At 42.4% G+C, this 25,840-nt stretch overlaps 1 protein-coding gene across 1 annotated transcript in view; it reads right to left on the bottom strand.

The window, feature by feature from the left end:
- Positions 1–778: 778 nt before the first annotated feature.
- The window catches only part of GALNT2 (polypeptide N-acetylgalactosaminyltransferase 2), a 183,102-nt gene continuing 158,040 nt past the window's right edge, over positions 779–25,840 (bottom strand). The window contains exons 15-16 of the mRNA XM_077283219.1: positions 6,299–6,418; positions 779–3,950 (exon numbers count right to left, since the gene is read on the bottom strand). Of these exons, the coding sequence (XP_077139334.1) occupies positions 3,795–3,950; positions 6,299–6,418 (276 nt within the window). The 3' untranslated portion in view covers positions 779–3,794. The remainder of the gene's footprint in view (positions 3,951–6,298; positions 6,419–25,840) is intronic.

The following is a 25,840-nucleotide window of genomic DNA, read 5'->3' as shown; positions in this document are numbered from 1 at the left end:
GAAGAAAAAAAAACAGTACATAAAATCAAATATTGTGGAGGTTCAAAGTTGTTTTGGGGTGGTTTTGCTGCCTCTGACATTGGTTGCCTTGACTGTGTGCAAGGCGTCATAAAATCTGAAGATTGGGTCACAATGTATTGTCCAGTGTCAAAAAGCTGGGTTTCCGACCTAGGTCATGAGTCTTCCAGCAGGACAATGACCATAAATATACTTGAAGAAGCATGGATGGAAACAAAGAGCTGGAGAGTCAGCAATTAATCCGTATCTAAAATGCATTGAACAGCTGTAAAGAGATCTTAAAATTGCTGTTGGGAGAAGGCTATGGGAGAGACCTATAATTCCAGTTGAGAGGTGTATGAAACTTTTCGGTTATAGGAAGCAATTGATTGCAGCTATTTATTCCAAGGGTGTGCAACCAAATATTAAGTTGAGGATGCCAAGAATTTTTTTCAGTCCATTTTGGGGATTTTTTGTGAAATTATGTCTAATTTGTCTTTTTCTTTCTTAGTTTTATACTGTTCAAATACACACAAAGGAAATAAACTTTTGAATAACAAAAAATGTGTAATTGCTATAATTTTCTGGGAGAAATATTTCACTTTCTGGAATAATTTCAAGGGTGCCAACCCTTTCGGCCATTTCAAATCTGAACAGGTCTCAAAAAATTTTTTTTTGTAAATTTCCTAAAAATAAATAAATAAAAAATAGCCGCCAAACTTTTACATGTTCTAACATCCTAACAAAATATAAGGACACTTGAAAAATGACAAAGTAGACATGTGGTAAATGTTGTTTATTAATTGTGTATTAGAAATATTTGATTTAAGGGTATTCGCAATTAAGGTATGTATTTTTAAATTTGTCAAATTTACGATATTTTCATAAATCAGCATAAACCATACTGACCTAAATTTACCACTATCAAAATACAAAAGTACAATGTGTCATAAAAAAACAACACAATCTCTGGGATTTGTTGAAACATTCCAGTTATTACCATGTGAAGTGAATTTATGATTAGAAATATTTGCCTTGGACATTAAAGGGGTTAATGAAGTTCATTACCTTAGGGGTGGGCAATCAGTTTTAATCAAGTTTAATCTTTAGAAAAATCACAAGAATATAATCTCAGCAGATTAATAAAAAAGTGAACACACTCTTTGTTATCTATAAAGTATTTATTTTCTTTTAAGTTAAACAATTGTCAATGATGCTTTGAATTTATAAAATGAGCACACACAGGCCCCGTACAACAGACACCGTTGTATCACTATAGCCATTTAAAAGAACAGCTACCAAACTATAGCTTTGTGTAAAAAACAAAACCATGTTATTACATTATTGTTATGTCCATGATAATGAGAATGCATTACAACAGACATTCGGAGAATCTGCTCTTGGCAGTGGGGTCTGGTTTGCCGTTTCCTTATTGGACAGGGACTAGAAACGCACAGGTAAATGACTTTGGCACATGATATCATGTAAACATACCGAGACATCAAAAGAAATCATCTCTACTAGTGTATATTAATGATACAGACTTACTACAATAGAATGCTTTTGAAAGATGGAACATTCAAACTTTCTGATAGAAGTTCAGAAATTCAGGATTTAGGCGGATACAGCAAAATACTGTGGCGTGCTATCAGCCCGTAAACTGCCTACTGGTTGTAGGTTCCTGAAGATTAGAGTTTATTCAAAAAGATTAATGCCACCCACAGGTAGATCAAGAGAACCATATGTATTAAAAACAGTATGCTCAAAGTAGAAATCAAACACTAAACCTTAAAACATGTTATTCAGCTGTGTTAGTATATCAAAACCAGAAATGTAGTGTGTCTGAGGCAGACAACATAGCTCTACGTTCAAACTGAAGTTTGGGGGCTGCCTATGACGAACTGTAGGTTTTTGTTTATTTTTTGCCCCAAACAGACTTACACACTGGCCTTGTAAATCACATTCACTGGAGATTATTACAAAATTATTGGTATGGGCATCATTTACTCGTCATATCAAATACGCGTCATCATCAAGGAAATATATCGCTGCTAAAATGTGGATAATTTCATACCCCAAAATTCTGTCAGGAGCATATAGCTCAAGGATGAACTAGTGGGAGCTGGACATTAGCGTTGCATGAATGTTGACAGAATCAACAGCTTGCCCGTTCCCAACATTTGCCGCTAATGGACACAAAGGATTCAGCATGTTGGATTACAAAAATGCCCATTCTTTATATCTTCTGTAAAGTAAATGCCACGTTTCTAGCAGTGGCTTATATCCTATTCACGGGGCAGTAAACATGCATACTAGGCTTTGCTGAGCATGCATGTTTAAATGAACGTTGAGAGATCCAGCTTTCGAATTGAGCGAGCACAGCGATATTCTGTTTATTGCAAGAAGACGCAAGATTTGACAACCACAGGTTCATTCACTAATAGTCTGTGAATGAACTTTGACCAATTTAAGAGGTGTAACCTTAGGAGATGTAACCCATTTCCCCAGATTCTGAGATGCAGACTTGAAACTCAATCAGAAGCAAGGCGCAGCGTCAGTTGCATTTTTTGCAATTAAAGAAAAAAAAAAACACCCCCTCCCTTCTCCCACCAACTATGTTCACTTAAAGTGCTTAAATCAGGCACCATATAAGAAAGTGTTAAAAATCGTCTCCCGTTACACTTCACGTTAATAGCTGGCCTGTATACACCACAAACTCTTACTTTGTGTTGACCTAGTTAGAAAGTATGATTCTAGTAACAAATAATGAATATGGCAAATGAGTACAAAAAGAGCACGATATGTACAGAAGAAAAATGGCTGCACTCATGACTGGCAATCCAGGCCACAGTACCCCAAATAAATTACTGACTCATTCTTATATATTACAGAAAATAGCCTTCTAAATTATTTTCTGATTAGAAGAGGAGAGAGAGGGGGAATAAGAAAAGGTCTCATTCACAGAACGGAATTGTACCATTCAACAGACTGGTTGCTTTGTTCTTTACACTAGTGAAAAAAAAGTTTTTTTTTTCCCCAAGTTAAACAGTTAATGCAAATTAAGAAAAAAAAACAAAAAAACTTATGTTAGCACAAATGAATGCACATACATTCAAAGCTCAACTGAATAAAACATCTTCCGGCAGCAACACAACACCATAGTTTAGATCTTCTTTCACTAAAATCTATAACGTAAAAAAATGTTTTCAATGTTCAGATCGCCACCCGAGGTTTCCTTGCCGCTCACCTATTGCATTGCTTTCGTCTTGTAATGGTTCTTGTTTGTGTCTAGGTACTCCACTCATATCCAGGGATACACACATTAAGAGAATTAAACATTGCACATACAGGTTTACACTTTTTTGCATTAAAATACAGAATTGAAGGAATACAAGCAAGAGAAGCCAAACAACTTGTCTTCATGGGGAGTTATTTCTTACACACGGCTAGATATGATGTTCCATTCCATTATCTGTTCAAGTGTATACCTCCATTCCTGCACATTCGGAAGTAGAAAGTCTGCCAGTTCATACTCTTCGAGGGCCTTAGCCTCTGTGCAACACTTAAATCATTTTTTTTTTTTTAAACAAAGAATTGTAGAAGGCCTTTGATTTGTTTTCTCTCTGGCCCAAATATCTCTCCATGACCCATTGTAATTCTAAAATCCAAGTCAAGATGGAATACTGAGGTATATAAATCCGCAGAATGTTTATCACACACATCTGCAATGCATTCATAAGTGATGTCCATGAAATGACAGTCATTCCCCCCACCCTTTATCCCAATACTTAAGACTTCTACTGTTGTAAATTGAGAGAGAATTTCCACTGCTGCGATAACGAAGGGCTGCAAGCTTCAACTGTTAGACCACCAGTTTTGGCATTCCGACTGTCTAAGCAAAAGTTACTTCCAACGTGTCTTAATTTGGAATTGTTTTCAATTTGCTCCCATTTCTAAAATAGGGAAAAAAAACATGGAGATGTGTTAGAGAATACGACAAGTAACAAGCAGCCATTTATCACTACACACTATTCTGCACGCTGGGTTTACGGTAGGATTGTTTTTTTTTTTAAACTACCTGGGATATTTTCTGTTTTTTTTCCCGCTTTTTCCATCCACCTGTTTGAGGGCTTGTATTTTTAGGGGGGGGGGGGGGGGGTACAAGTTGTACTTTTGAATTACACCATGCATTTTATCATGTAATGCATGGGAAAGTGAGAAAAAGAATTCCAAGTGAACTGAAAGCGGGAAAAAGTGTGTAATATCACAATTTTTTTTTTTATTATTATTATTATGTTCACTTTATGGCAATATTGACCTGGTAATATGATTCTCCAGGTTAGTATGATTACACAGAAACCAAACACGTAGCTGTGTGAGGGCTTTTTTTTTTTTTTTTTTTTTTTTACACATGGAGATGACATTTTTACGAATACCATTTTGGGGTAGATACCATATTTTGATTGCCTCTTATTGCATTGCAGTGAAACACCGTTTACATATCAGATAATGTTATTTTTATATTTTGATAGATCAGACTTTTATGAACGCAGCGATACCGAATATATGTATTTTTTTTTTTAATTGCTTCATTTTTAATGGGATATAAGGGGGTAATTGATTTGAGCTTTTGTATTTTTTTCATACTTTTTTAAAAAACATTGTTTTCTCAATTCTTACTGTATTTGTTAGTCCCCTTAGGGGGCTTGAACCTGCAATCAGCTGATCGCTTGTAGTATACATCACAGCACATCAATACTGCTATGTATAGAAAAAAATCACGATCTCCTGGGAATGCCAGCTAAACATTGGCATTCACAGGGGTGTGATGTTTTAATTCTTTTATTAAAGCGTTGAAGTTTTAAGAGACCGAGTGCGATTTCCTTCTTTTGATGAGCTGATCCCCACTGTCAGATGTGATCGGTTGCAGAGCAGAACAGCATAGTTCTGCCAACTGTATAAGGGCTACAGAGGGGTACACTCCAGATGCAACCCCTATTCAGGGTGGATGTGCAGTACCAGGCTGTGGCCACTATACAGTTGCCAGAACTGTGCCATGCAGCGCCTCAACTGATCACATCCAGGTACAGCCAGCACTGGGAACAGCTGATTGGCAAGGGTGCTAGGTGGTACCACCCAACAAATCTGATACTGCAGCCTATCCCAGTTAGGCTACGTTCACATTAGCGTTGTGCGGCGCAGCGTCGGGCGCAGCGTCGGGCGCAGCCGCGGCGACGCGTCATGCGCCCCTATATTTAACATGGGGGGCGCATGGACATGCGTTGTCTTGCATTTTGTGACGCATGCGTCATTTTGGCGCAACTGTCAGGGCGCAGAGGACGCTGCATGATGCAGTTTTTTCTGCGCCAAAAATCATGCAAAAAATGAACGCATGCGTCACAAAACGCTGCGTTGTGCATGCGCTTTGCATGCGTTGCGTCGCCGACGCTGCGACACACAACGCAAATGTAAACGTAGCCTTAGGCCATCATCATAAAAGTATTGGACAACTTATTTAACAGAATAACTACTCTGGTTTCTGAAATCCTTAAGTTGAATATACTGGAGTGGAGACAGTGTAGTTAGGGAACAGTATGGAATTTTAAAAGCATATTAGAAAATAGTTTTGATTATGGGACTAGATATATAGGTAGTTAGGAGATAATGCTTTACCTTCGGGTGATCCCTTTAAGTCCGTGCATTTGGAACTGGCTGCTCCTGTGTTTGCTACATGTCTTGGAGTCTGGTTCTTATATTAGAGGCATTTGTGCCAAAAGAAAGTGTTTATAATTGCCAAACAAAGACTAAGGGCATTTAACCTGCATATGGTAATATATTGCTTCCTCTATACAGCAAGTAACGGCTGTATTGCGTTGCATAGCTAATGTGACATCCTCCTGCGGAACCTAGCAGCAGGCTGGGCTTCAGAGGGGGTCAGAGATGGCCCCCGGCTGCCATGACAACCAAGCAGCACCACATTTAAATGGTTAAACTGCACGGATCCCATGACTGCTGTTACGGGAAGAAACTGACTGTGTATCACAGCCGGCATCTCCCAGGTATAATGCAAGTTCAGTTCCTGAGCCCACTCCACACACTGCCACCCCACAAGAGACGTACTTTTAGGTCCCATCAGAAAAGGGGTTAAATATCAAGCATCTCACTATGTAAGCTGCATAATATACACAAAGTGCCACTAAGATACAAAAAAAAAAGATCTATTGCCTCACTTTCATTTTGAAACTTTCAACACACTAGCATTTTCTGTGGTAGAGAAATATTACAGGCGATGTGCTCTTACTTGTCTGGTGTCATTTTCCCTGCAGCCCTGAAGTTTTAGAAGTGAACCTGGTGCTCGATCCACAACAGTAAGACAAAGGTCCATATGCTTGACTGATTTGTCCTTCGTTAAAGCCCATTCCTAAAATTAAAGGGGAAATGAAACGTCAATGTAAGGAAAAACTCATTTCCCGTAATACTTTTTTACTTGATTTTACCAAAATTTCTGTGCAAAAGGTAAGTATGACTTTTGGCGCCATTTACAGTTTAGTCCAAAGAAAAATATGAGTAACCTTTTAACCCCTTCCCGACCTTTGACGCATACGCTGCGTCATGAAAGTCGGTGCCTTCCCGACCTGTGACGCAGCGTATGCGTCATGGAGGGATCGCGCTCCTGCAGATCGGGTGAAAGGGTTAACTCCAATTTCACCCGATCTCCAGGAACAGGGGGAGTGGTGCTTCAGCCCAGGGGGGGTGGCTTCACCCCCCCGTGGCTACGATCGCTCTGATTGGCTGTTGAAAGTGAAACTGCCAATCAGAGCGATTTGTAATATTTCACCCAAAAAAACGGTGAAATATTACAATCCAGCCATGGCCGATGCTGCAATATCATCGGCCATGGCTGGAAAACCTAATCTGACCCCACCCCACCCCACCGATCGCCCCCCCGGTGCTCCGGTGCGCGGTCCGCCCCCCTAATTCGTTCTGTCCGCTCCTCCGTCCTCCTGTCCGCTGCCCCCCGTGCTCCGGTGCCCCCTCCCTGTGCTCCGGTCCCCCCCCCCTGTGCTCCGGTCCCCCCCCCCCCCGTGATCCGATCACCCCCCCTTCATACTTACCGGGCCTCCCGATGTCCGTCCGGCTTCTCCATGGGCGCCGCCATCTTCCAATATGGCGGGCGCATGCGCACTGCGCCCGCAGAGTCTGCCGGCTGGCAGATTCATTTCAGAAGTATTTTGATCACTGCGATATAGCCTATCGCAGTGATCAAAATGAAAAAAAAGTAAATGACCCCCCTTTATCACCCCCATAGGGACAATAATAAAAATAAATAAAATATATATATTTTTTTTCTGCTAGGGTTAGGGTTAGAACTAGGGTTAGAATTAGGGGTAGAATTAGGGGTAGGGTTAGGGTTAGGGGTAGGGTTAGGGCATGTGCACACAGTGCGGATTTGGCTGCGAATCCGCAGCGGATCGGCCGCGGATCCGCAGCGGATCGGCCGCGGATCCGCAGCGGATTGGCCGCGGATCCGCAGCGGATTGGCCACTGCGAATTCGTAGCAGTTTTCCATCAGGTTTACAGTACCATGTACACCTATGGAAAACCAAATCTGCTGTGCCCATGGTGCGGAAAATACCGTGCGGAAACGCTGTGTATTTTCCGCAGCATGTCAATTTTGTGCGGATTCCACAGCGTTTTACACCTGTTCCTCAATAGGAATCCGCAGGTGAAATCCGCACAAAAAAACACTGGAAATCCGCTGTAAATCCGTAGGTAAAACGCAGTGCCTTTTACCTGCGGATTTTTCAAAAATGGTGCGGAAAAATCTCACACGAATCCGCAAAGTGGGCACATAGCCTTAGGGTTAGGGTTGGAATTAGAGTTAGGGTACCGTCTCACAGTGGCACTTTGATCGCTACGACGGTACGATCTGTGACGTTCCAGGGATATCCATACGATATCGCTGTGTCTGACACGCAGCAGCGATCAGGGACCCTGCTGAGAATCGTACGTCGTAGCAGATCGTTTGGAACTTTCTTTCGTCGCTGGATCTCCCGCTGTCATCGCTGGATCGTTGTGTGTGACAGCTATCCAGCGATGCGTTCACTTGTAACCAGGGTAAACATCGGGTTACTAAGCGCAGGGCCGCGCTTAGTAACTCGATGTTTACCGTGGTTACCAGCGTAAAAGTAAAAAAAAAAAAAAAACGTACATACTCACATTTCGGTGTCCTTCAGGTCCCTTGCCGTCTGCTTCCCGCTCTGACTGTCTGCCGGCCGGCAAGTGAGAGCAGAGCGCAGCGGTGACGTCACCGCTGTGCTGTGCTCTCACTGTACGGCGGCGCTCAGTCAGAGCGGGAAGCAGACGGCAAGGGACCTGAAGGACACCAAAATGTGAGTATGTACGTTTTTTTTTTTTACTTTTACGCTGGTAACCACGGTAAACATCGGGTTACTAAGCGCGGCCCTGCGCTTAGTAACCCGATGTTTACCCTGGTTACCCGGGACCTTGGCATCGTTGGTCGCTGGAGAGCGGTCTGTGTGACAGCTCCCCAGCGACCACACAATGACTTTCCAACGATCACGGCCAGGTCGTATCGCTGGTCGTGATCGTTGGTAAATCGTTATGTGAGACGGTACCCTTAGGGTTGGAATTAGGGCTAGGGTTGGAAATAGGGTTAAGATTAGGCTTGTGGTTAGGGTTAAGGATAGGGTTAGGGTTGTGTTGGGGTTACAGTTGTGGGTAGGGTTGGGATTAGGGTTAGGATTAGGGTTGGATTTAGGGTTACGGGTGTGTTGGGGTTAGGGTTGTGGTTAGGGGTGTGTTGGGGTTAGGGTTGTGATTAGGGTTATGGCTACAGTTGGGATTAGGGTTAGGGGTGTGTTGGGGTTAGTGTTGAAGTTAGAATTGAGGGGTTTCCACTGTTTAGGCACATCAGGGGTCTCCAAACGCAACATGGCGCCACCAATGATTCCAGCCAATCTTGCGTTCAAAAAGTCAAATGGTGCGCCCTCCCTTCCAAGCCCCGACGTGCGCCCAAACAGTGGTTTACCCCCACATATGGGATACCAGCGTACTCACAACAAACTGGGCAACAAATATTGGGGTCCAAATTCTCCTGTTACCCTTGTGAAAATAAAAAATTGCTTGCTAAAACATCTTTTTTGAGGAAAGAAAAATGATTTTTTATTTTCACGGCTCTGCGTTGTAAACTTCTGTGAAGCACTTGGGGGTTGAACGTGCTCACCACACATCTAGATAAGTTCCTTGGGGGGTCTAGTTTCCAAAATGGGGTCACTTGTGGGGGGTTTCTACTGTTTAGGCACATCAGGGGCTCTGCAAACATAACATGATTCCCGCAGACCATTCCATCAAAGTCTGCATTCCAAATTGTCACTACTTCCCTTCCGAGCCCCGCCATGTGCCCAAACAGTGGTTTACCCCCACATATGGGGTATCAGCGTACTCAGGAGAAACTGGACAACAACGTTTGGGGTCAAATTTTTCCTGTTACCCTTGGGAAAATTAAAAAATTCTGGGCTAAAAAAATATTTTTGAGGAAAGAAAACACATTTTTTATTTTCACGTCTCTGCGTTATAAACTTCTGTGAAGCACTTGGGGGTTCAAAGTGCTCACCACACATCTAGATAAGTTCCCTTGGGGGTCTAGTTTCCAAAGTGGGGTCAATTGTGGGGAGTTCCTACTGTTTAGGCACATCAGGGGCTCTGCAAACGCAACGTGACGCCCGCAGAGAATTCCATTAAAGTCTGCATTTCAAAACGTCACTACTTCCCTTCCGCTCCCCGACGTGTGCCAAAACAGTGGTTTACCCCCACATATGGGGTATCAGCGTACTCAGGAGAAACTGCACAACGACTTTTGGGGTCCAATTTCTCCTGTTACCCTTGGGAAAATAAAAAATTGTGGGTTAAAAAATAATTTTTGAGGAAAGAAAAATAATTTTATATTTTCATGGCTCTGCGTTATAAACTTCTGTGAAGCACTTGAGGGTTCAAAGTGCTCACCACACATCTAGATTAGTTCCTTGGGAGGTCTAGTTTCCAAAATGGGGTCACTTGTGTGGGAGCTCCAATGTTTAGGCACACAGGGGCTCTCCAAACGCGACATGGTGTCCGCTAATGATTGGAGCTAATTTTCCATTCAAAAAGCCAAATGGCGTGCCTTCCCTTCCGAGCCCTGCCGTGCGCCCAAACAGTGGTTTACCCCCACATATGGGGTATCATCGTACTCAGGACAAACTGGACAACAACATTTGGGGTCCAATTTCTCCTATTATCCTTGGGAAAATAAAAAACTCCGGGCTAAAAATCATTTTTGAGGAAAGAAAAATATTTTTTTATTTTCATGGCTCTGCGTTATAAACTTCTGTGAAGCACCTGGGGGTTTTAAGTGCTCACTATACATCTAGATTAGTTCCTTGGGGGGGTCTAGTTTCCAAAATGGGGTCACTTGTAGGGGAGCTCTAATGTTTAGGCACACAGGGGCTCTCCGAACGCAACATGGTGTCCACTAACGATTGGAGCTAATTTTCCATTGAAAAAGTCAAATGGCGCGCCTTCCCTTCCAAGCCTTGCCGTGCACCCAAATAGTGGTTTACCCCCACATATGAGGTATCGGCGTACTCAGGAGAAATTGCCCAACAAATTTTAGGATCCATTTTATCCTGTTGCCCATGTGAAAATGAAAAAATTGAGGCTAAAAAAATTTTTTGTGAAAAAAAAGTACTTTTTCATTTTTACGGATCAATTTGTGAAGCACCTGGGGGATTAAAGTGCTCACTATGCATCTAGATAAGTTCCTTGGGGCGTCTAGTTTCCAAAATGGGGTCACTTGTGGGGGAGCTCCAATGTTTAGGCACACGGGGGCTCTCCAAACGCGACATGGTGTCCGCTAAAGATTGGAGCCAATTTTTCATTGAAAAAGTCAAATGGCGCTCCTTCGCTTCCGAGCCCTGCCGTTCCCACAAACAGTGGTTTACCCCCACATATGAGGTATCAACGTACTCAGGACAAATTGGACAACAACTTTTGTGGTCCAGTTTCTCCTTTTACCCTTGGGAAAATAAAAAAATTGTTGCTAAAAGATCATTTTTGTGACTAAAAAGTTAAATGTTCACTTTTTCCTTCCATGTTGCTTCTGCTGTTGTGAAACACCTGAAGGGTTAATAAACTTCCTGAATGTGGTTTTGAGCACCTTGAGGGGTGCAGTTTTTAGAATGGTGTCACTTTTGGGTATTTTCAGCCATATAGAACCCTCAAACTGACTTCAAATGTGAGGTGGTCCCTAAAAAAAATGGTTTTGTAAATTTTGTTGTAAAAATGAGAAATCACTGGTCAAATTTTAACCCTTATAACTTCCTAGCAAAAAAAAAATTTATTTCCAAAATTGTGCTGATGTAAAGTAGACATGTGGGAAATGTTATTTATTAACTATTTTGTGTCACATAACTCTCTGGTTTAACAGAATAAAAATTCAAAATGTGAAAATTGCGAAATTTTCAAAATTTTCGCCAAATTTCCGTTTTTTTCACAAATAAACTCAGAAATTATCGACCTAAATTTACCACTAACATGAAGCCCAATATGTCACGAAAAAACAATCTCAGAACCGCAAGGATCCGTTGAAGCGTTCCTGAGTTATTACCTCATAAAGGGACACTGGTCAGAATTGCAAAAAATGGCAAGGTCATTAAGGCCAAAATAGGCTGGGTCATGAAGGGGTTAAATAAATCACATAACCATTGTGCAGTGCTTTTCTATCCTGTAGGAAGAGGGAGAGCAGTGACTTTCACTATGCCAGGTCCTTCATCCAGCCAATAACGTAGCTACCTGGTTAATCTCAACATCTGCTGTAGGCGACATGCCTTCATATCCACATTAAGGAGTCTTTCTGGAAAACCTCTTATATAGCGATACACAAAGGTGGCTCCTGCCTATACAATGTATTTATCAAGTCTAAAGTCATGAAAAAGGGAAACGTTAGGTTGACAACACATGTAAAAACAACTGTTGGCCAATGGTGTGATTTTCTCACAGCTGTATCTTCAGATCTGGCACAGCATGCGTGAGCATTTCCTTTAGGAAAATATGCAGTTGCCAGAACTCTGTGGCAGAGGCTTATCTACTGCAGGGACTAAGGATCCGCCATGTTGAAACCTAATATGCATGATCTCCCTTTCATTGAAAATCTACATAATTTGGTGGGACTTATTTTTTTAAAATTAATTTACCAGCTCTAAAGGAGTTATGTAATCATGTTTTAGACTAATAGTTTACCGTATATAATGATTTTGGGAGTCAACCAAATAATTAAAAGTAAAATCGGTGCAACTAGTGATTAAAACAACATAAGATGAAAGAAAACTAAATTTAATCTTTAGCGCTTTGGTGAACAAACTGCCTTCTGTGCTAGACAAAAAATTCAAGTTTAGACTCAGTCTACACCACCCTGCTTCCATTTTGCTGCGCCTAGTTTTTGTGTGGTCATCTATATTTGAGTCAGTTGGTCGTTTTTCTCATTCTGAGTCTAGAACAATAAATGGTTTCGGAACAAAAAGTTAAACTGGGGTTGAAAGGAGTTCAAGACCATTAGGTACTTAAAGTGATTGGCCACTACTATACAAATCCCTTTCATAGGAACTGCCATAGATGAGCACTTTAATAAATGGTTTCCTTTCGAAAACCCTTCTATAGCATAAACTGCTGTTACAGACACATGAGGTCTGGTTGAGATTCTCCTGGCTTCCTGTGAGGACATGTCAAAGTCTCCATCAGTTTCCAATCTCTCTCTACTCATTCTATCGATGTATCTATTAATTATCTATGTATCTATCCATCTCTATCGGTTATCCATCTCTTTATCAGTTCGCTATCTTTCTATCCATTATCCATGCATCCATAGGAATAGGAAATAATCTTTATTGGCAGGACTGGTGCTGTGTGAATTAGTTCCAGGCTGTGAGTGACCCTGGTGGAGAACTGGGAAGGGTTTGGACGAATTTAGAGGTATGTGCTCTCTGCTGGCTTACAGCCCTGCAAAAGGGTGGGAATTGTATAAAGAATGGAGAAGAGGATTCTGAAGAGGAACTGGTGACTGTCAGAAGAGAAGTGAAGATGACAAATTACTGCAGGGGTCAGGTGATGATCCAGTTGTTGCAATCCACATGGGAACCAATGACAGTATAAGTGGCACATAGTGAATCCTTAAAACTAATTTTAAAGAATAAGGCTACGTTCACATTTGCGTTGTGCGCCGCAGCGTCGGCGCCGCAGCGCACAACGCAAACAAAAACGCGGCAAAACGCACGCTAAAACGCTGCGTTTTGCGCCGCATGCGTCCTTTTTGGCCAAAAGTTGGACGCAAAAAAAATGCAACTTGAAGCGTTTCTTGCGTCCAACGCTTGCGGCCATGCGGCGCAAAACGCAGCACAACGCATGTCCATGCGCCCCCATGTTAAATATAGGGGCACATGACGCATGCGGCGCCGCTGCGGCGCCCGACGCTGCGGCGCTGACCGCAAATGTGAACGTAGCCTTAGACTGCAAGCTGAAGGCAAAATACCTCTAAGCTAGTATTCTCTAGCCTATGGCAATGAGAGACTGCAGGAACTTATGGAGTTTATTGCATGGCCTAAAGAGAACCTGTCAGCACTATTTTACTAAGTTAAGTACAGACAGGGCAATATTGGTACGGTCATACTGATTAAAATGATACATCAGGTGAAGAAAGAGGGACGGGACTCAGACAGACCATTTTGCACGCTACTAAGGATCCAGGTAAAGGAGCATTGTGCCCCCTATTGATGATCTGATTTAACTTCACTTTATAAGCGATTTGAATCATTTACTAGTTTCATATTCCTCCTTTTTCTATTTTTGCATTTTTCTTGTAATTTTTTTAAATTCTTTACTTTTTAACATATTAATACAAATTAAATTTTTTAATTATGCTGGTTTATTTTGAGTACCCTGTTTTTTCCTAGGCTATACTCACAGCTGGGAATTTTTGCTACATAATGTTTTGAAGTCAGAGAGGGTGCACCTATGTTTATAGCGTCATTACAATAAACTAGGACTGTGAAATTGGATTAAACCAGTTTTGTAGATTTTCTTTAATCATTGTTTGAAGTTTCCTTGTATTCATATCTTCGTGCATCTGGGTGGGACTGTGGGTAGCGTCTTCAGTTTTGTTCTGTCCCCTTCCCTGTGTCTGTATTTTCTTCTAATTTAATTCAAATTGCAGCGGACTGGTCCAGTCCACGTGTGGCGCTTGTGCAGATTAAACTCTTAGAAGTTGGACTTAAGAAATGCAGATTTTAAAGGACTCAAAGAAGGTAGGAAAGGTCCAATGGACCAAGAAGGATGGCAAATTTAGTTAAAATAAATTCTCCCTGCACAATTGGTAACGATCCCGAAAAGAAGAGACAACTGAATCACTTGTTAAAAAGGAAAAAATAAATATATATTAAATGGAAAGAGGGGGGCAGAATTAAAGAAGAATATAATGCGGTTTGCAGGGAATGCAGGGCAAGAGTTAGAAGAGCTAAAGCCACTAATGAAGTAAGGCTTGCAAGGAAGACCAAGAGCAATAAAAAAGGATTTTGAGGGTATCTCAAAAGCAAAAGAAAAGTCAAAGATGCTGTAGGATTTTTACAGGATGTAAAGAGTGAAGTGGTAAAAGATGATGTTGAGAAGGCTGAACTTTTGAATTTCTATTTTGCATCTGTGTTCTCTAAGAAAGCAATTGTAACATCAACTGATCTTCACAGTGCCATCGAAGGAATAAAAGACTCCACACTATCCATAAACAGAGAGATGGTGAGGGAACACTTAGCTAATTTAAATGAATTTAAATCTCCTAGTCCAGATGAATTACATCCTAGGGTAATGAAAAAAATAGTAGCGGAAATTGCAGAACCACTAGCCAGAATCTTTGAAAAATCCTGGCAAACAGGAGAAGTTCAAGAAGATTGGAGAAGGAAAAATGTTACCCCTATCTTCAAAAAAGGAAAGTATATGGAGCCAGGAAATTACAGGCCAATGAGTCTTACTGCTATACCAGGAAAGATCTTTGAACAAATTATTAAACAGCATGTATGTAAGTACTTGGATAAAATACAATAATTAACCAGAGCCAGCATGTGCTTGTAGCAAACAAGTCAAGCCAGATTAATCTAATTTTTGTCTATGATAGAATCACTGACTGGGTGGATCAAGAAAATTCAATAGATATAGTATATCTCGACTTCAGCAAAGAATTTTATAAAGTATCTCATACTATCCTCATTGAAAAAAAATAACCAAGAATGGGATTGACAAGGCTATGGTTAGCGGAATTCATAACTGGCTCAGTGATCGTACTCAAAGAGTGGTGATAAATGGTTGCACATCCAATTGGAAGATTGTCAAAAGTGTTGTACCACAAAGCTGTGTCCTGGCCCCAGTGTTGTTCAACATTATTATAAATGATCTAGATAAGGGAACTGAAGGTAATCAAATTTACAGATGATGCAAAGTTAGGAGGGATAGCTAACACTAGAGAAGACAGAGAAAAGATTCAGAAGGATCTAGATAAGCTTTAACAATGGGCCGTGACTAATAGAATTGGTTTTTAACTGGGAGAAATGCAAAATTCTACATCTGATCAAGAAAAACAAAAATTACAACTAAATGGGAGGTATAGAACTAAGCAACAGCACGTGTGAAAAACACTTGAGCATACTAATAGATCACAGGCTGCACATGAGTCAGTGTGATGCAGTAGCAAAAAAAGGCAAACACAGTTCTAGGATGCATTAATAGAAGCATAGAGTTCATATTACGTTAAATAATTATCCCCCTATACTCCTCCTTGGTCAGGCCGCATCTGGAATACCATTGTCCAGTTCTTCGCACCACAAAAAAAATTGAAAAACTGGACCAAGTTCAGAGAAGAGCTACCAGGATGGTGAGCAGTCTAAAAAAGTATGTCCTACGAGGAACAGTTTAAGGATCTGGGAATGTTTTGCTTGAAAACAAGGTGGCTAAGAGGAGACTTAAAAGCAGTCTTCAAATATTTGAAGGGATGTCACAGTGTAGAGGTATCATCCTTATTCTCACTTGCACATGGAAACATGAAAAGCATGGAATGAAACTGAAAGGGAGAAGATACAGATTAGATATTACAAAAAAACTTTGACAGTGAGGGTAATGAATGAGTGGAACATGCTGCCATGAAAGGTGGTGAGCTCTCCTTCAATGGAAGTCTTCAGAGGCTGGACAAACAGCTGTCAGATGGTTTAGTGAATACTGTGCTGTATTGAGCAGGGGGCTGGACCCATGCGGTCCGGACCTTCTAACTCTAAAATTCTATGATTGTAAGTCTTCAGGAGCTTATCGTCAGAACATGCGTAGAAATGTTAATGCCACTGGCGACAATTTACTGAATCCTACCATTAGGTCCTTCTTGCGCAAATTGATCTAATAGTGGGCTTCAGTAAAATGGTGCAAACTACTGAGCAATCTATGCATGCTTGCGGCTCAGACGCCACAAGATTTTAAATAAATTAAAAGAAAATACACCCAGACACAGCAGAGTGGACGGAACAAAGCTGAAGACCCTACCCACAGCCCTGCCCTAAAGATATGAATAAAAAGAAACTTCAAACTCAGGTTAAAGAAAATCTACAAACAGATTTCTTCACCTCAGGTATAATTTTAATCAGTATGACAGTGCCAATATGGCCTTGTCTGTACTTTACTTAGTAAAATGCTGATAACAGGTTCTCTAAAGTCTTGGTGCAGAGCAAAAACATTTGAGCTCCTAGAGAACTTACTTTTGCCTCCAATAAGTATTCTTAGGATTAACTGCAACTTAACCCCTTAACGACCAGAGGTATTTTTGGTTTTGCATCTTCCTTTTTTGCTCCCCTTCTTCCCGGAGCCATAGCTTTTTTTATTTTTTGGTCAAAATATTCATGTGGAGGCTTGTTTTTTGCAGAACGAGTTGTACGTTTGAACAACACTATTGGTTTTAACATACTGTGTACTGGAAAATGGGAAAAAAAATTCCAAGTGCGGTGAAATTGCAAAAAAAAAAAAAAAAAGTGCCAGTCCACAATTTTTTTTGTCTTGCTTTTTTACTATGTTCATTAAATGCTAAAACTGCCATTATGATTCTCCAGGTCATGACGAGTTCATAGACACTAAACATGTCTAGGTTCTTTTTTTATCTAAGTGGTGAAAAAAAATCGAGACTCGTAGCACCTCCATTTTTCGGGATCTGGGGCTGGGTGAGGGCTTATTTTTTGAGTGTTGAGCTGAAGTTTTTATTGATACCAGGTGCTCAAAACCACATTCAAGAAGTTTATTAACCTTTCAGGTGCTTCACAGGAATTTTTGGAATGTGGGAGAGAAAAATGAACATTTAGCCTTTTTTCACAAAAATGTTACTTTAGACCTCAATTTTTGTATTTTCACAAAGGTAACACGAAAAAATTGACCCCAAAATCCGTTGTGCAATGTCTCTTGAGCATGCGGATATTCCATGTGTGTGGGAAAACCACTGTTTGGGTGCATGGCAAGGCTCGGAAGGGAAGAAGCACTATTTGGCTTTTGGAATGTAAAATTTGCTGGAATAATTTGCGCATACCATGTTGCATTTGGTGAGCCCCTGATGTGCCTAAACAGTGAAAACCCCCCACAAGTGACACCATTCTGAAAACTAGATCCCTCAGGGAACTTAGCTAGATGTGTAGTGAGCACATTGAACCCTCAGGTGCTTCATAGACGTTTATAACATTGAGCTGTAAAAATAAAACATTCGTCTTTTTGATTGCGTTTTATTCCACTTTTTGTTAGACGGTATGATGACAAAGCCTCATTTTCTGCCGCTCTTTTCTTTATGGCATTCACTGAAGGAGTTATCTGGTGGGACAGTTCCGGATGTGGCTGTGTATGTGTACATGTGTGCATATGTATGTGTATATCTATCCATCCATCTATCGACTTTCACTTTCTGCAGTCACTGTGCATGACCTAACTATCTTGCTAGTGCCTGGTGGCACAGGTGTAGTCATTACATCGGGTCACCATGGCAACGATCGGGCCCCCTCGATGACATCGCAGAGGTGCCAAACCAAGAGCAGAGAGGCTCTCTTCTGGTACTGCCCCTGGCACTGAGTGTCGGGTGTCAGCTGTCTGAATCAGCCGGCACAAGTCGACGATCGTGCGTAAACAGCCCCAAAATCGTCTGGATGTCCAAGTATGGATACGTCCAAAGTCGTAAAGCAGGTAACCCCCTCACGACATGCGCCGTATATGTACGCATGTCAGGTCTCCCCCTTTGACTTCATCAGCTGACATGTGCCCCTAACAGACACAGGTGGAATTTCTGACATTGTCATTTAACAAGCATGCGCAGGAAGCACGTCACAAATCCCACCCATCAGCGCCGTGTCACATGACCACAGGTCACCAATGGGTTGAGACTCCTGTGGTTGTCATAGTAGATCTGCAATATGGGAAACCCATACCATGCTACACAGACTTCCTCCTCCACCTCCTTCAATCTAAAGCTCATCAGTAGCAGCCACATCTCCTCTCTCAAGTAATGGGAAAGTCTGTGGTCTCTCAATACAGATTTTACCTCAGAATTGAGAATTCTGATAATGATAGATCAATTTTGGCAGAGAAAGAAGCAGATCTCCATGATATATATTATAAAGTTGCTTATTTTTCATGTGACCTATTGATTTATAGAGATAGGCGAACCCCAAAAGTAAAGTTTGGCATCCGTACCGAACACGGATGCTCTCGCAGTTATTAGCTGCCGCAGGCTGATGACAGCAGTAGCCGACACCAGTGACCGGAGGTAAACTTTATACCTCCTATCACTAGGACAAGATGACAACATGTCATGATTAAGGGAGCTTAGTCTCCAGAAACGCGTTGAGATCCTTACCCATATGGCTTGTGCTGAAGTCTGTATCCTCTATGCTTAATAGTATGTGAATAAAGAAAACTCTTTTTTACGGATTCGGTGAAGCTGGACATTCTTTTCTTTTTTGGACTCTATACGCCTGAACACAGCGGGTCCGTGCTCCTGAAGATTGGTTTATGCATCACGGGTGAGCTGGTTTATATTCCTTCTTTCATCAATTTTTTTTTAACTTAAAAAAAAAAAAACACCTAAAGCCAACCATAAACCCAACCACAATCAAAATAAAAAATAAAAATTATAAAATAAAAAAAATTAACATGACTAAGAGGAGGACATTTGAGAGGAGCACTTCACAGAGGGACACAGAGGAGCATGTCACTTGAGCACCCGCGATACTCTGTGCATACCTGAGCACCTGATGCCAATTTGAGTAGTGAGTGCTTACGTTCACCACTAGACATCATATCGTCTTCATTTTTTTTTTTACTTTTGAAAAACCTCTAACCCCAACCCTCAATGCTAGCAGCAATCAAAGAAATAAAAACAAGAAGAAAAAAATTAATCTAAGGGGAGGACAAGGGGGTATGTCACCCGAGCACCCACGGTACATGGTGCATACTCTAGCACCTGATGCAAACTCGAGTAGAATCCGCTCACCACTAGACGTCATATTGTCATAATTTTTTTTATAACTTTTGAAAAAAACGTAACCCACATTCGCAACAGCAATCAAAGAAATAAAAAGTATAACAAAAAATAATCTGTCTAAGGAGGAGAATGTAACTCGAGCACACGTGGTACACTGTGCATACCCGAGAACTTGATGCAAACTCGAGTAGGATTCGCTTACGCTCACCACTAGATGTCCTATCACCATTTTTTTTTACTTTTCAAAAAACTCTGACACCAACCCTAAACCCAGCCCTAACACCAATCAAAACACTAATCCTAATCCCAACCCTAAGCCAAAATCCATCCCTAATCGACCATAAGCCCAACCCCGACCCTATACCAAAGCCCGACCATAAGCCCAACCCTAACCTCAATAATACCCCTAACCCCAACCGCATTCAAACAAAAAAATAAAAAAATAAAGTAAATAAAATAAATCTGACTAAGGGGAGGACACAGAGGGAGCATGTCACTCAAGCACCTGTGATACTTGGTGCATACCCAACACCTGATGCATGCTCACTACTAGACGTCATATCGTCAGTATTTTTTTTTACATTTGAAAAACCCCTAAACGCAATCCTAAACCCTAACCGCAAATAAATTGTATAAAAAAAGTAATCTAAAAGGGGGGGGGCAGGGGGGCATATCACTCGAGCACCCACGATACGATACATGGTGCATATCCTAGCATATAATGCTTACGCTCACCACTAGACATCATATTGTCATAATTTTTTGACTTTTGAAAAAAACCCAAACACCAACCCTAAAACCTACCTAACAATAATCCCAACCCTCATCCCCAACAGCAATCAAAGAAATAAAAATTATAACAAAAAATAATCTAAGTGGAGGACCCAGGGGGAGCATGTCACTTGAGCACACGCGATATACGATGCATACCCGAGCACCTGATGCAAACTCGAGTGGCATCCGCTTACACTCATCATTAGACGTCATATCGTCACAATATTTTTTTAACTTTTAAAAATCCCTGACATCAACCCTAAACCCAACCCTAACACCAACCAAAACCCTAATCCTAAGTCCAATTCTAACCCTAAATCCAACCCAAAACCCCACCCTAATCTCAAGCCCGACCCTGGCCTTAACCCTAACCAAAATCCTAACAGCAATCAAATGAAAAAGTAACAATAAAATAAATCTAACTAAGGGAGACACAGGGGAGCATGTCACACGAGAACACGTGATACTCGGTGCATACCCGAGCACCTGATGCACTCACCACTAGATGTCATAGTCAAAACAATGTTTTTAACTTTTGAAGAAACCCTGACACCAACCCTAAACCCAACCAAAACCCTAATCCTAAGCCCAACTCTAACCCTAAACCAAACCGTAAGCCAAAACCCAACCCTAACCAAAAGCCCGACCATAAGGCCAAGCCCAACCCTAACAATAACCATAACACCAACCCTAACTAACCCCAACGGCAATCAAACAAAAAAATAAAATAAATCTAACTAATGTGAGGAGAAAGGGGGAGCATGTCACTCGAGCACCGCGATACTCAGTGCATACCCAAGCACCCAAATCAGACTCACCACTAGATGTCATATCGTCATTTTTTTTCTTTAAAACTTTTGAGAAACTAACCCCAACCCTAACAGATCAACCCTTACGATCAACACTAGACGTCATTGTCATAATTTTTTCATTTGACTTTTGAAAAGACCCCAAAAACCAACCCTAAACTCAACTCCAACCCTAACACCAACCCTAACCATCAACCCTAACCCCAACGGCAATCAAACGAAATAAATAAAATACAAAAAAAATGTATCTAAGGGGAGGACACAGGAGGGAGAATGTCACTGGAGCACCAGCGATACTCGGTGCATACCCAAGCACCCGATGTAGACTCTAGTAGGGAGTGCTTACATTCACCACTATATGTCATCATTTTTATCTGACTTTTGAAAAAATCCTAACACCAACCCTGAGCCCAAGCCCTAACCCCAACCTCAAGCAAAGGCTCAACCCTAAACCCAATCTCAAATAAGATCTCTGAAGGTGCAGTGGATTCTTCATTGCCGGTCATACATTTTTTTCTAAACCCAACCTCAACGGGTATTGCCATTGGGTATGAGGTGGCCGTAAACATCATGCATAGTTACTATGACAGGAATGCAATATAAATTGATTTCTGCAATCTTAATCTACATATCTTGCATGCGTCAATTACCGTATTTTTCCGACCATAAGAAGCACTTTTTTTCCTCCAAATTTGGGAGGAAAGTGTGGGTGCGTCTTATGGTAGGGATGTAGCATGTGGGGAGGGGGGCAGCAGCAAGTGGGATCGCACTGTTATCCCACTTCAGGAGGCAGAAAAATGTCCCCGCTGTCCGGAATCAGGGCTGGGGAAACCATGTGGTCCCGATGATTAAGTGCAGTGAATATTCATTAGCTGCTTCCCCGCCCACCTATCAGCTGAGCAGTGAGCCAGGAGCAGCAAATGAATACTGCACTTAAGCAGGGACACACATGGTTTCCTCAGCGCTGGATTCCTGCAGCAGCTGGGGAGATCTGTGTGTCCGGGGGAGGAGGAGGCAGCAGCAGCAGGGGCCAGGGGAGAGGAGATCGCTGCATACATGCCTGTGCTGGACGCTGAGTGCTGTGCACAAGGAGGACCTGTGTGATGTCAGAAGTGGGCGGGCTGGAGCATCACATGGCAGCTCAGAGCCCTCTCTCTTCTTGACATCATCACAGGTCCTTCAGACTCCCCACTAGAATCTGCAGGCTTCCTCTTATAACCTGTGCTGTGGAAAGGCAACAAGAGGGAGGGCTGTTTGTGCAGTCATGGGTTGCTCCAACTTTTACCTCACCACAGTGGCTGGCTGGCTGCCACAATTAAGAGGTTAGTCTTTACAAAACACAATAAAGCACTCTGCCACTCCTTTGGTGAACTATAACTCCCAGCATGTCATAGGATCTGCAGGACATGTTGGGAGTTATAGTTCTCCCATGGGATTTTAAAGCAGCACTCCAGTGTTATTTTGCAGTGCTGGAGTGGTGCTTTCAATATAAGCCCTGTGCCCCCATTCTTATACTCACCCTCCAGCGTCTTCATATAGTACTTCATAGACACCACACTGGTCCCGCAGCTTCCAACATAATAACATACTATTATATATAACAACACCACATATAATAGTATGTTATTTATGTTATTAAATATTTTACCACATTTTTTTGCTTCAAATATTTTTTTCTCTATTTTCCACCTCTAAAACCTAGGTGCGCCTTATAGTCCGATGCGCCTTATAGTCTGGTGCATCTTATAGTCCGAAAAATACGGTACATACTCGCTCATCACTGCTACCAGTTGGCACACTTGTGGTCAGACACATCACTATTAGCTGAGCACCAGTAATGCAAATGGATTTTTTCCCCTACTGCCAATGTAAGATTTCAACAAAGATTGCCCCAATTGTAAACAAGAAGCAAAGAATTATAGAAGATCCTGAATAAAAAAGCAATAAACTCTATAAAACGTAAGATATATCTTAAAACTTAATATATGTCAACTAGCTATTGAACCCGTTCTACGCCCGGGTGGCGAGCATTTATATTGGTATATGGTCTCCATCCTGGTATATGCTGCTCCATCCTGCGCCCCCATCCAGTCATGTGTGTGCCCCCATTCTGTCATGTGCTGCTCCCATCGTGCGCAATCATTCTGTCATGTGCTGCTCCCATCCCGCGCCCCCATTCTGTCATGTGCTGCTCCCATCCCGTGCCCCCATTCTATCATGTGCTGCTCCCATCCTGCGCCCCTATTCTGTTGTAATGTGCTGCACCCATTCTGCCTGTTCCTGTTTCCATTCTGCCATATGTTGCTTCCATCTTCCTCTCTCCGGCTCTACTGCCCGAGTGCGGCTGTGCTGAGTGCCGGCGGCTGTGCGTGGCTGTGCTGAGTGCCGGCGGCTGTGCTGAGTGCGGGCGGCTGTGCTGAGTGCGGGCGGCTGTGCTGAGTGCGGGCGGCTGTGCTGAGTGCGGGCGGCTGTGCTGAGTGCGGGCGGCTGTGCTGAGTGCGGGCGGCTGTGCTGAGTGCGGGCGGCTGTGCTGAGTGCGGGCGGCTGTGCTGAGTGCGGGCGGCTGTGCTGAGTGCGGGCGGCTGTGCTGAGTGCGGGCGGCTGTGCTGAGTGCGGGCGGCTGTGCTGAGTGCGGGCGGCTGTGCTGAGTGCGGGCGGCTGTGCTGAGTGCGGGCGGCTGTGCTGAGTGCGGGCGGCTGTGCTGAGTGCGGGCGGCTGTGCTGAGTGCGGGCGGCTGTGCTGAGTGCGGGCGGCTGTGCTGAGTGCGGGCGGCTGTGCTGAGTGCGGGCGGCTGTGCTGAGTGCGGGCGGCTGTGCTGAGTGCGGGCGGCTGGCTGTGCGTGGCGGCACTGAGTGCGGGTGGCTATGCGTGGCGGTGCTGAGTGCGGGCGGCTGTGTGTGGCGGTGCTGAGTGCGGGTGGCTGTGCGTGGCGGTGCTGAGTGCGGGCGGCTGTGCGTGGCTGTGCTGGGGGCCTGAGCAGGCGGGGACACTGGCGTGCTGTGGGGGTCAGGTGCCGGAGTCGCCGCTAGCTCAGGCCCCCGGCACTTGCTATAGTTACCTGTCCTCCGTTCCATCGATGCGCGCTGCTCCATCCTCTGGCTGTGACTGTTCAGTCAGAGGGCGGCGCGCATTAAGCGCATCATCGCGCCCTCTGAACTGAACGTCACAGGCAGAAGATGTGGAGGATGGAGCAGCACGCATCAGTGGAACGCCGGGACAGGTAAATATTGCATACTCACCCTCCTGGCTCATCCCTGCTTCTCCGTTGGAGATCGCGGTGTGCGTTCAGTGCTTACGCATACCGCGATCTCCTGGGAGCGTCACTCTGTGGGGTCCAGACTGCGCCGGCGCTTGCGCAGTCTATAAAGGCTTCGGACAGAGTGACGCTCCCAGCGTTATATTATAGATGCATGTATAAGTTGAAGAAAACACAACTTTTTTAGTCAAGATAAAAAGAGGAATGATCTGAGGGAGTACCAATATATAATAACATACTGCACACAATATAATATTCAGAAAGAGAAACAGTAATTTCTGGGACTGAAATTCTCAGAGCGCATTACCGTAGATTAAGAAAAAAAAAAAAAAAAAACAACAGTTAAAGACTGAATTATTATGCCAAAGTTTTCCATTTTCACCTAGCAAAACAGATGACAATTAAAATCAGATTTTGTATTCTGTATTTTTTTGCGGGATTCTTTCATGTATCTATTAGTAATGAAAAAAGAAATATAACAAACTCCTTCCAATGTACATTCTGGCCAGTACAGCAGACATAAGCAGCTGATTTTTCTTGTTTTCTACACAACGCTTGTCAGCTTTACTCAAAACCAAAAGAGTATAGCCCCACAAAATGGACCCCTCTCCAGCAGGTCACAAAAATTTACCCTTTATTAATTGTATTTTAAGATATTCATATAATGAGGTGAAGGTTAAAGAGAATCCCAATATTTCTGGTTTATAGCTTGCTGAGTAGCAATAGCTTATCTCCCTATGTTAAGATAGCACCTGCGGTAACACCAACAGATAGGAGGCAAATATTGAGAATGAACATTTTTAAGTGTGCAGCACATGTCCCCCTCCCCCCGTGCTGCACAATGAAATGCATGTGCTGCATAATAATACACAGGCCCTCTGACTGAGCACTCTACCCATCAGCCTACGGCGGTTTTAATCACAGCTCGATCCTGCTTACCCAAACAATTTTTTTTTTTAATCCAATAAATTAGGAGAATATCATTACCCTAAATAAATATAAATATATTTCAAGTAGGTACAATATAAATGTCCAAAAGAAAAAAAGAAACTACTTGAAGAAATTCTCACTCCAATAATATATTAAAATCCATTAAATCTTTTATTTAAACACCAACAAGAACAGTACACAAAAAAGAAAAAATATATAAAAACAAGAGGGGCAGGTCAGTATATAAGAATTTTTAGTACAACAAGTCTCAACATTTTATAAATCCACAGCACTGGTTACTTGGAAAATTTTCATCAATAACTGAAAAGGGGAGAGGATAAACATATGGCCCTTTAATCTATTAACTTACATAAATAATATGTGTCTTTAAAAGACTACTTCACAGTTCTATTTCCAAAGACCACATACAGTAGTAATCTGTTGCCAATAATTGCAAATAAGTGGCACAATTCCTCAGAAAGCCTC

This window comes from Ranitomeya variabilis, chromosome 2, assembly GCF_051348905.1.
Source record: "Ranitomeya variabilis isolate aRanVar5 chromosome 2, aRanVar5.hap1, whole genome shotgun sequence".
Lineage (NCBI taxonomy): Eukaryota > Metazoa > Chordata > Amphibia > Anura > Dendrobatidae > Ranitomeya > Ranitomeya variabilis.
Note: the sequence above shows the minus strand (reverse complement) of the source record. Positions and strands in the feature narration are given on the sequence as shown.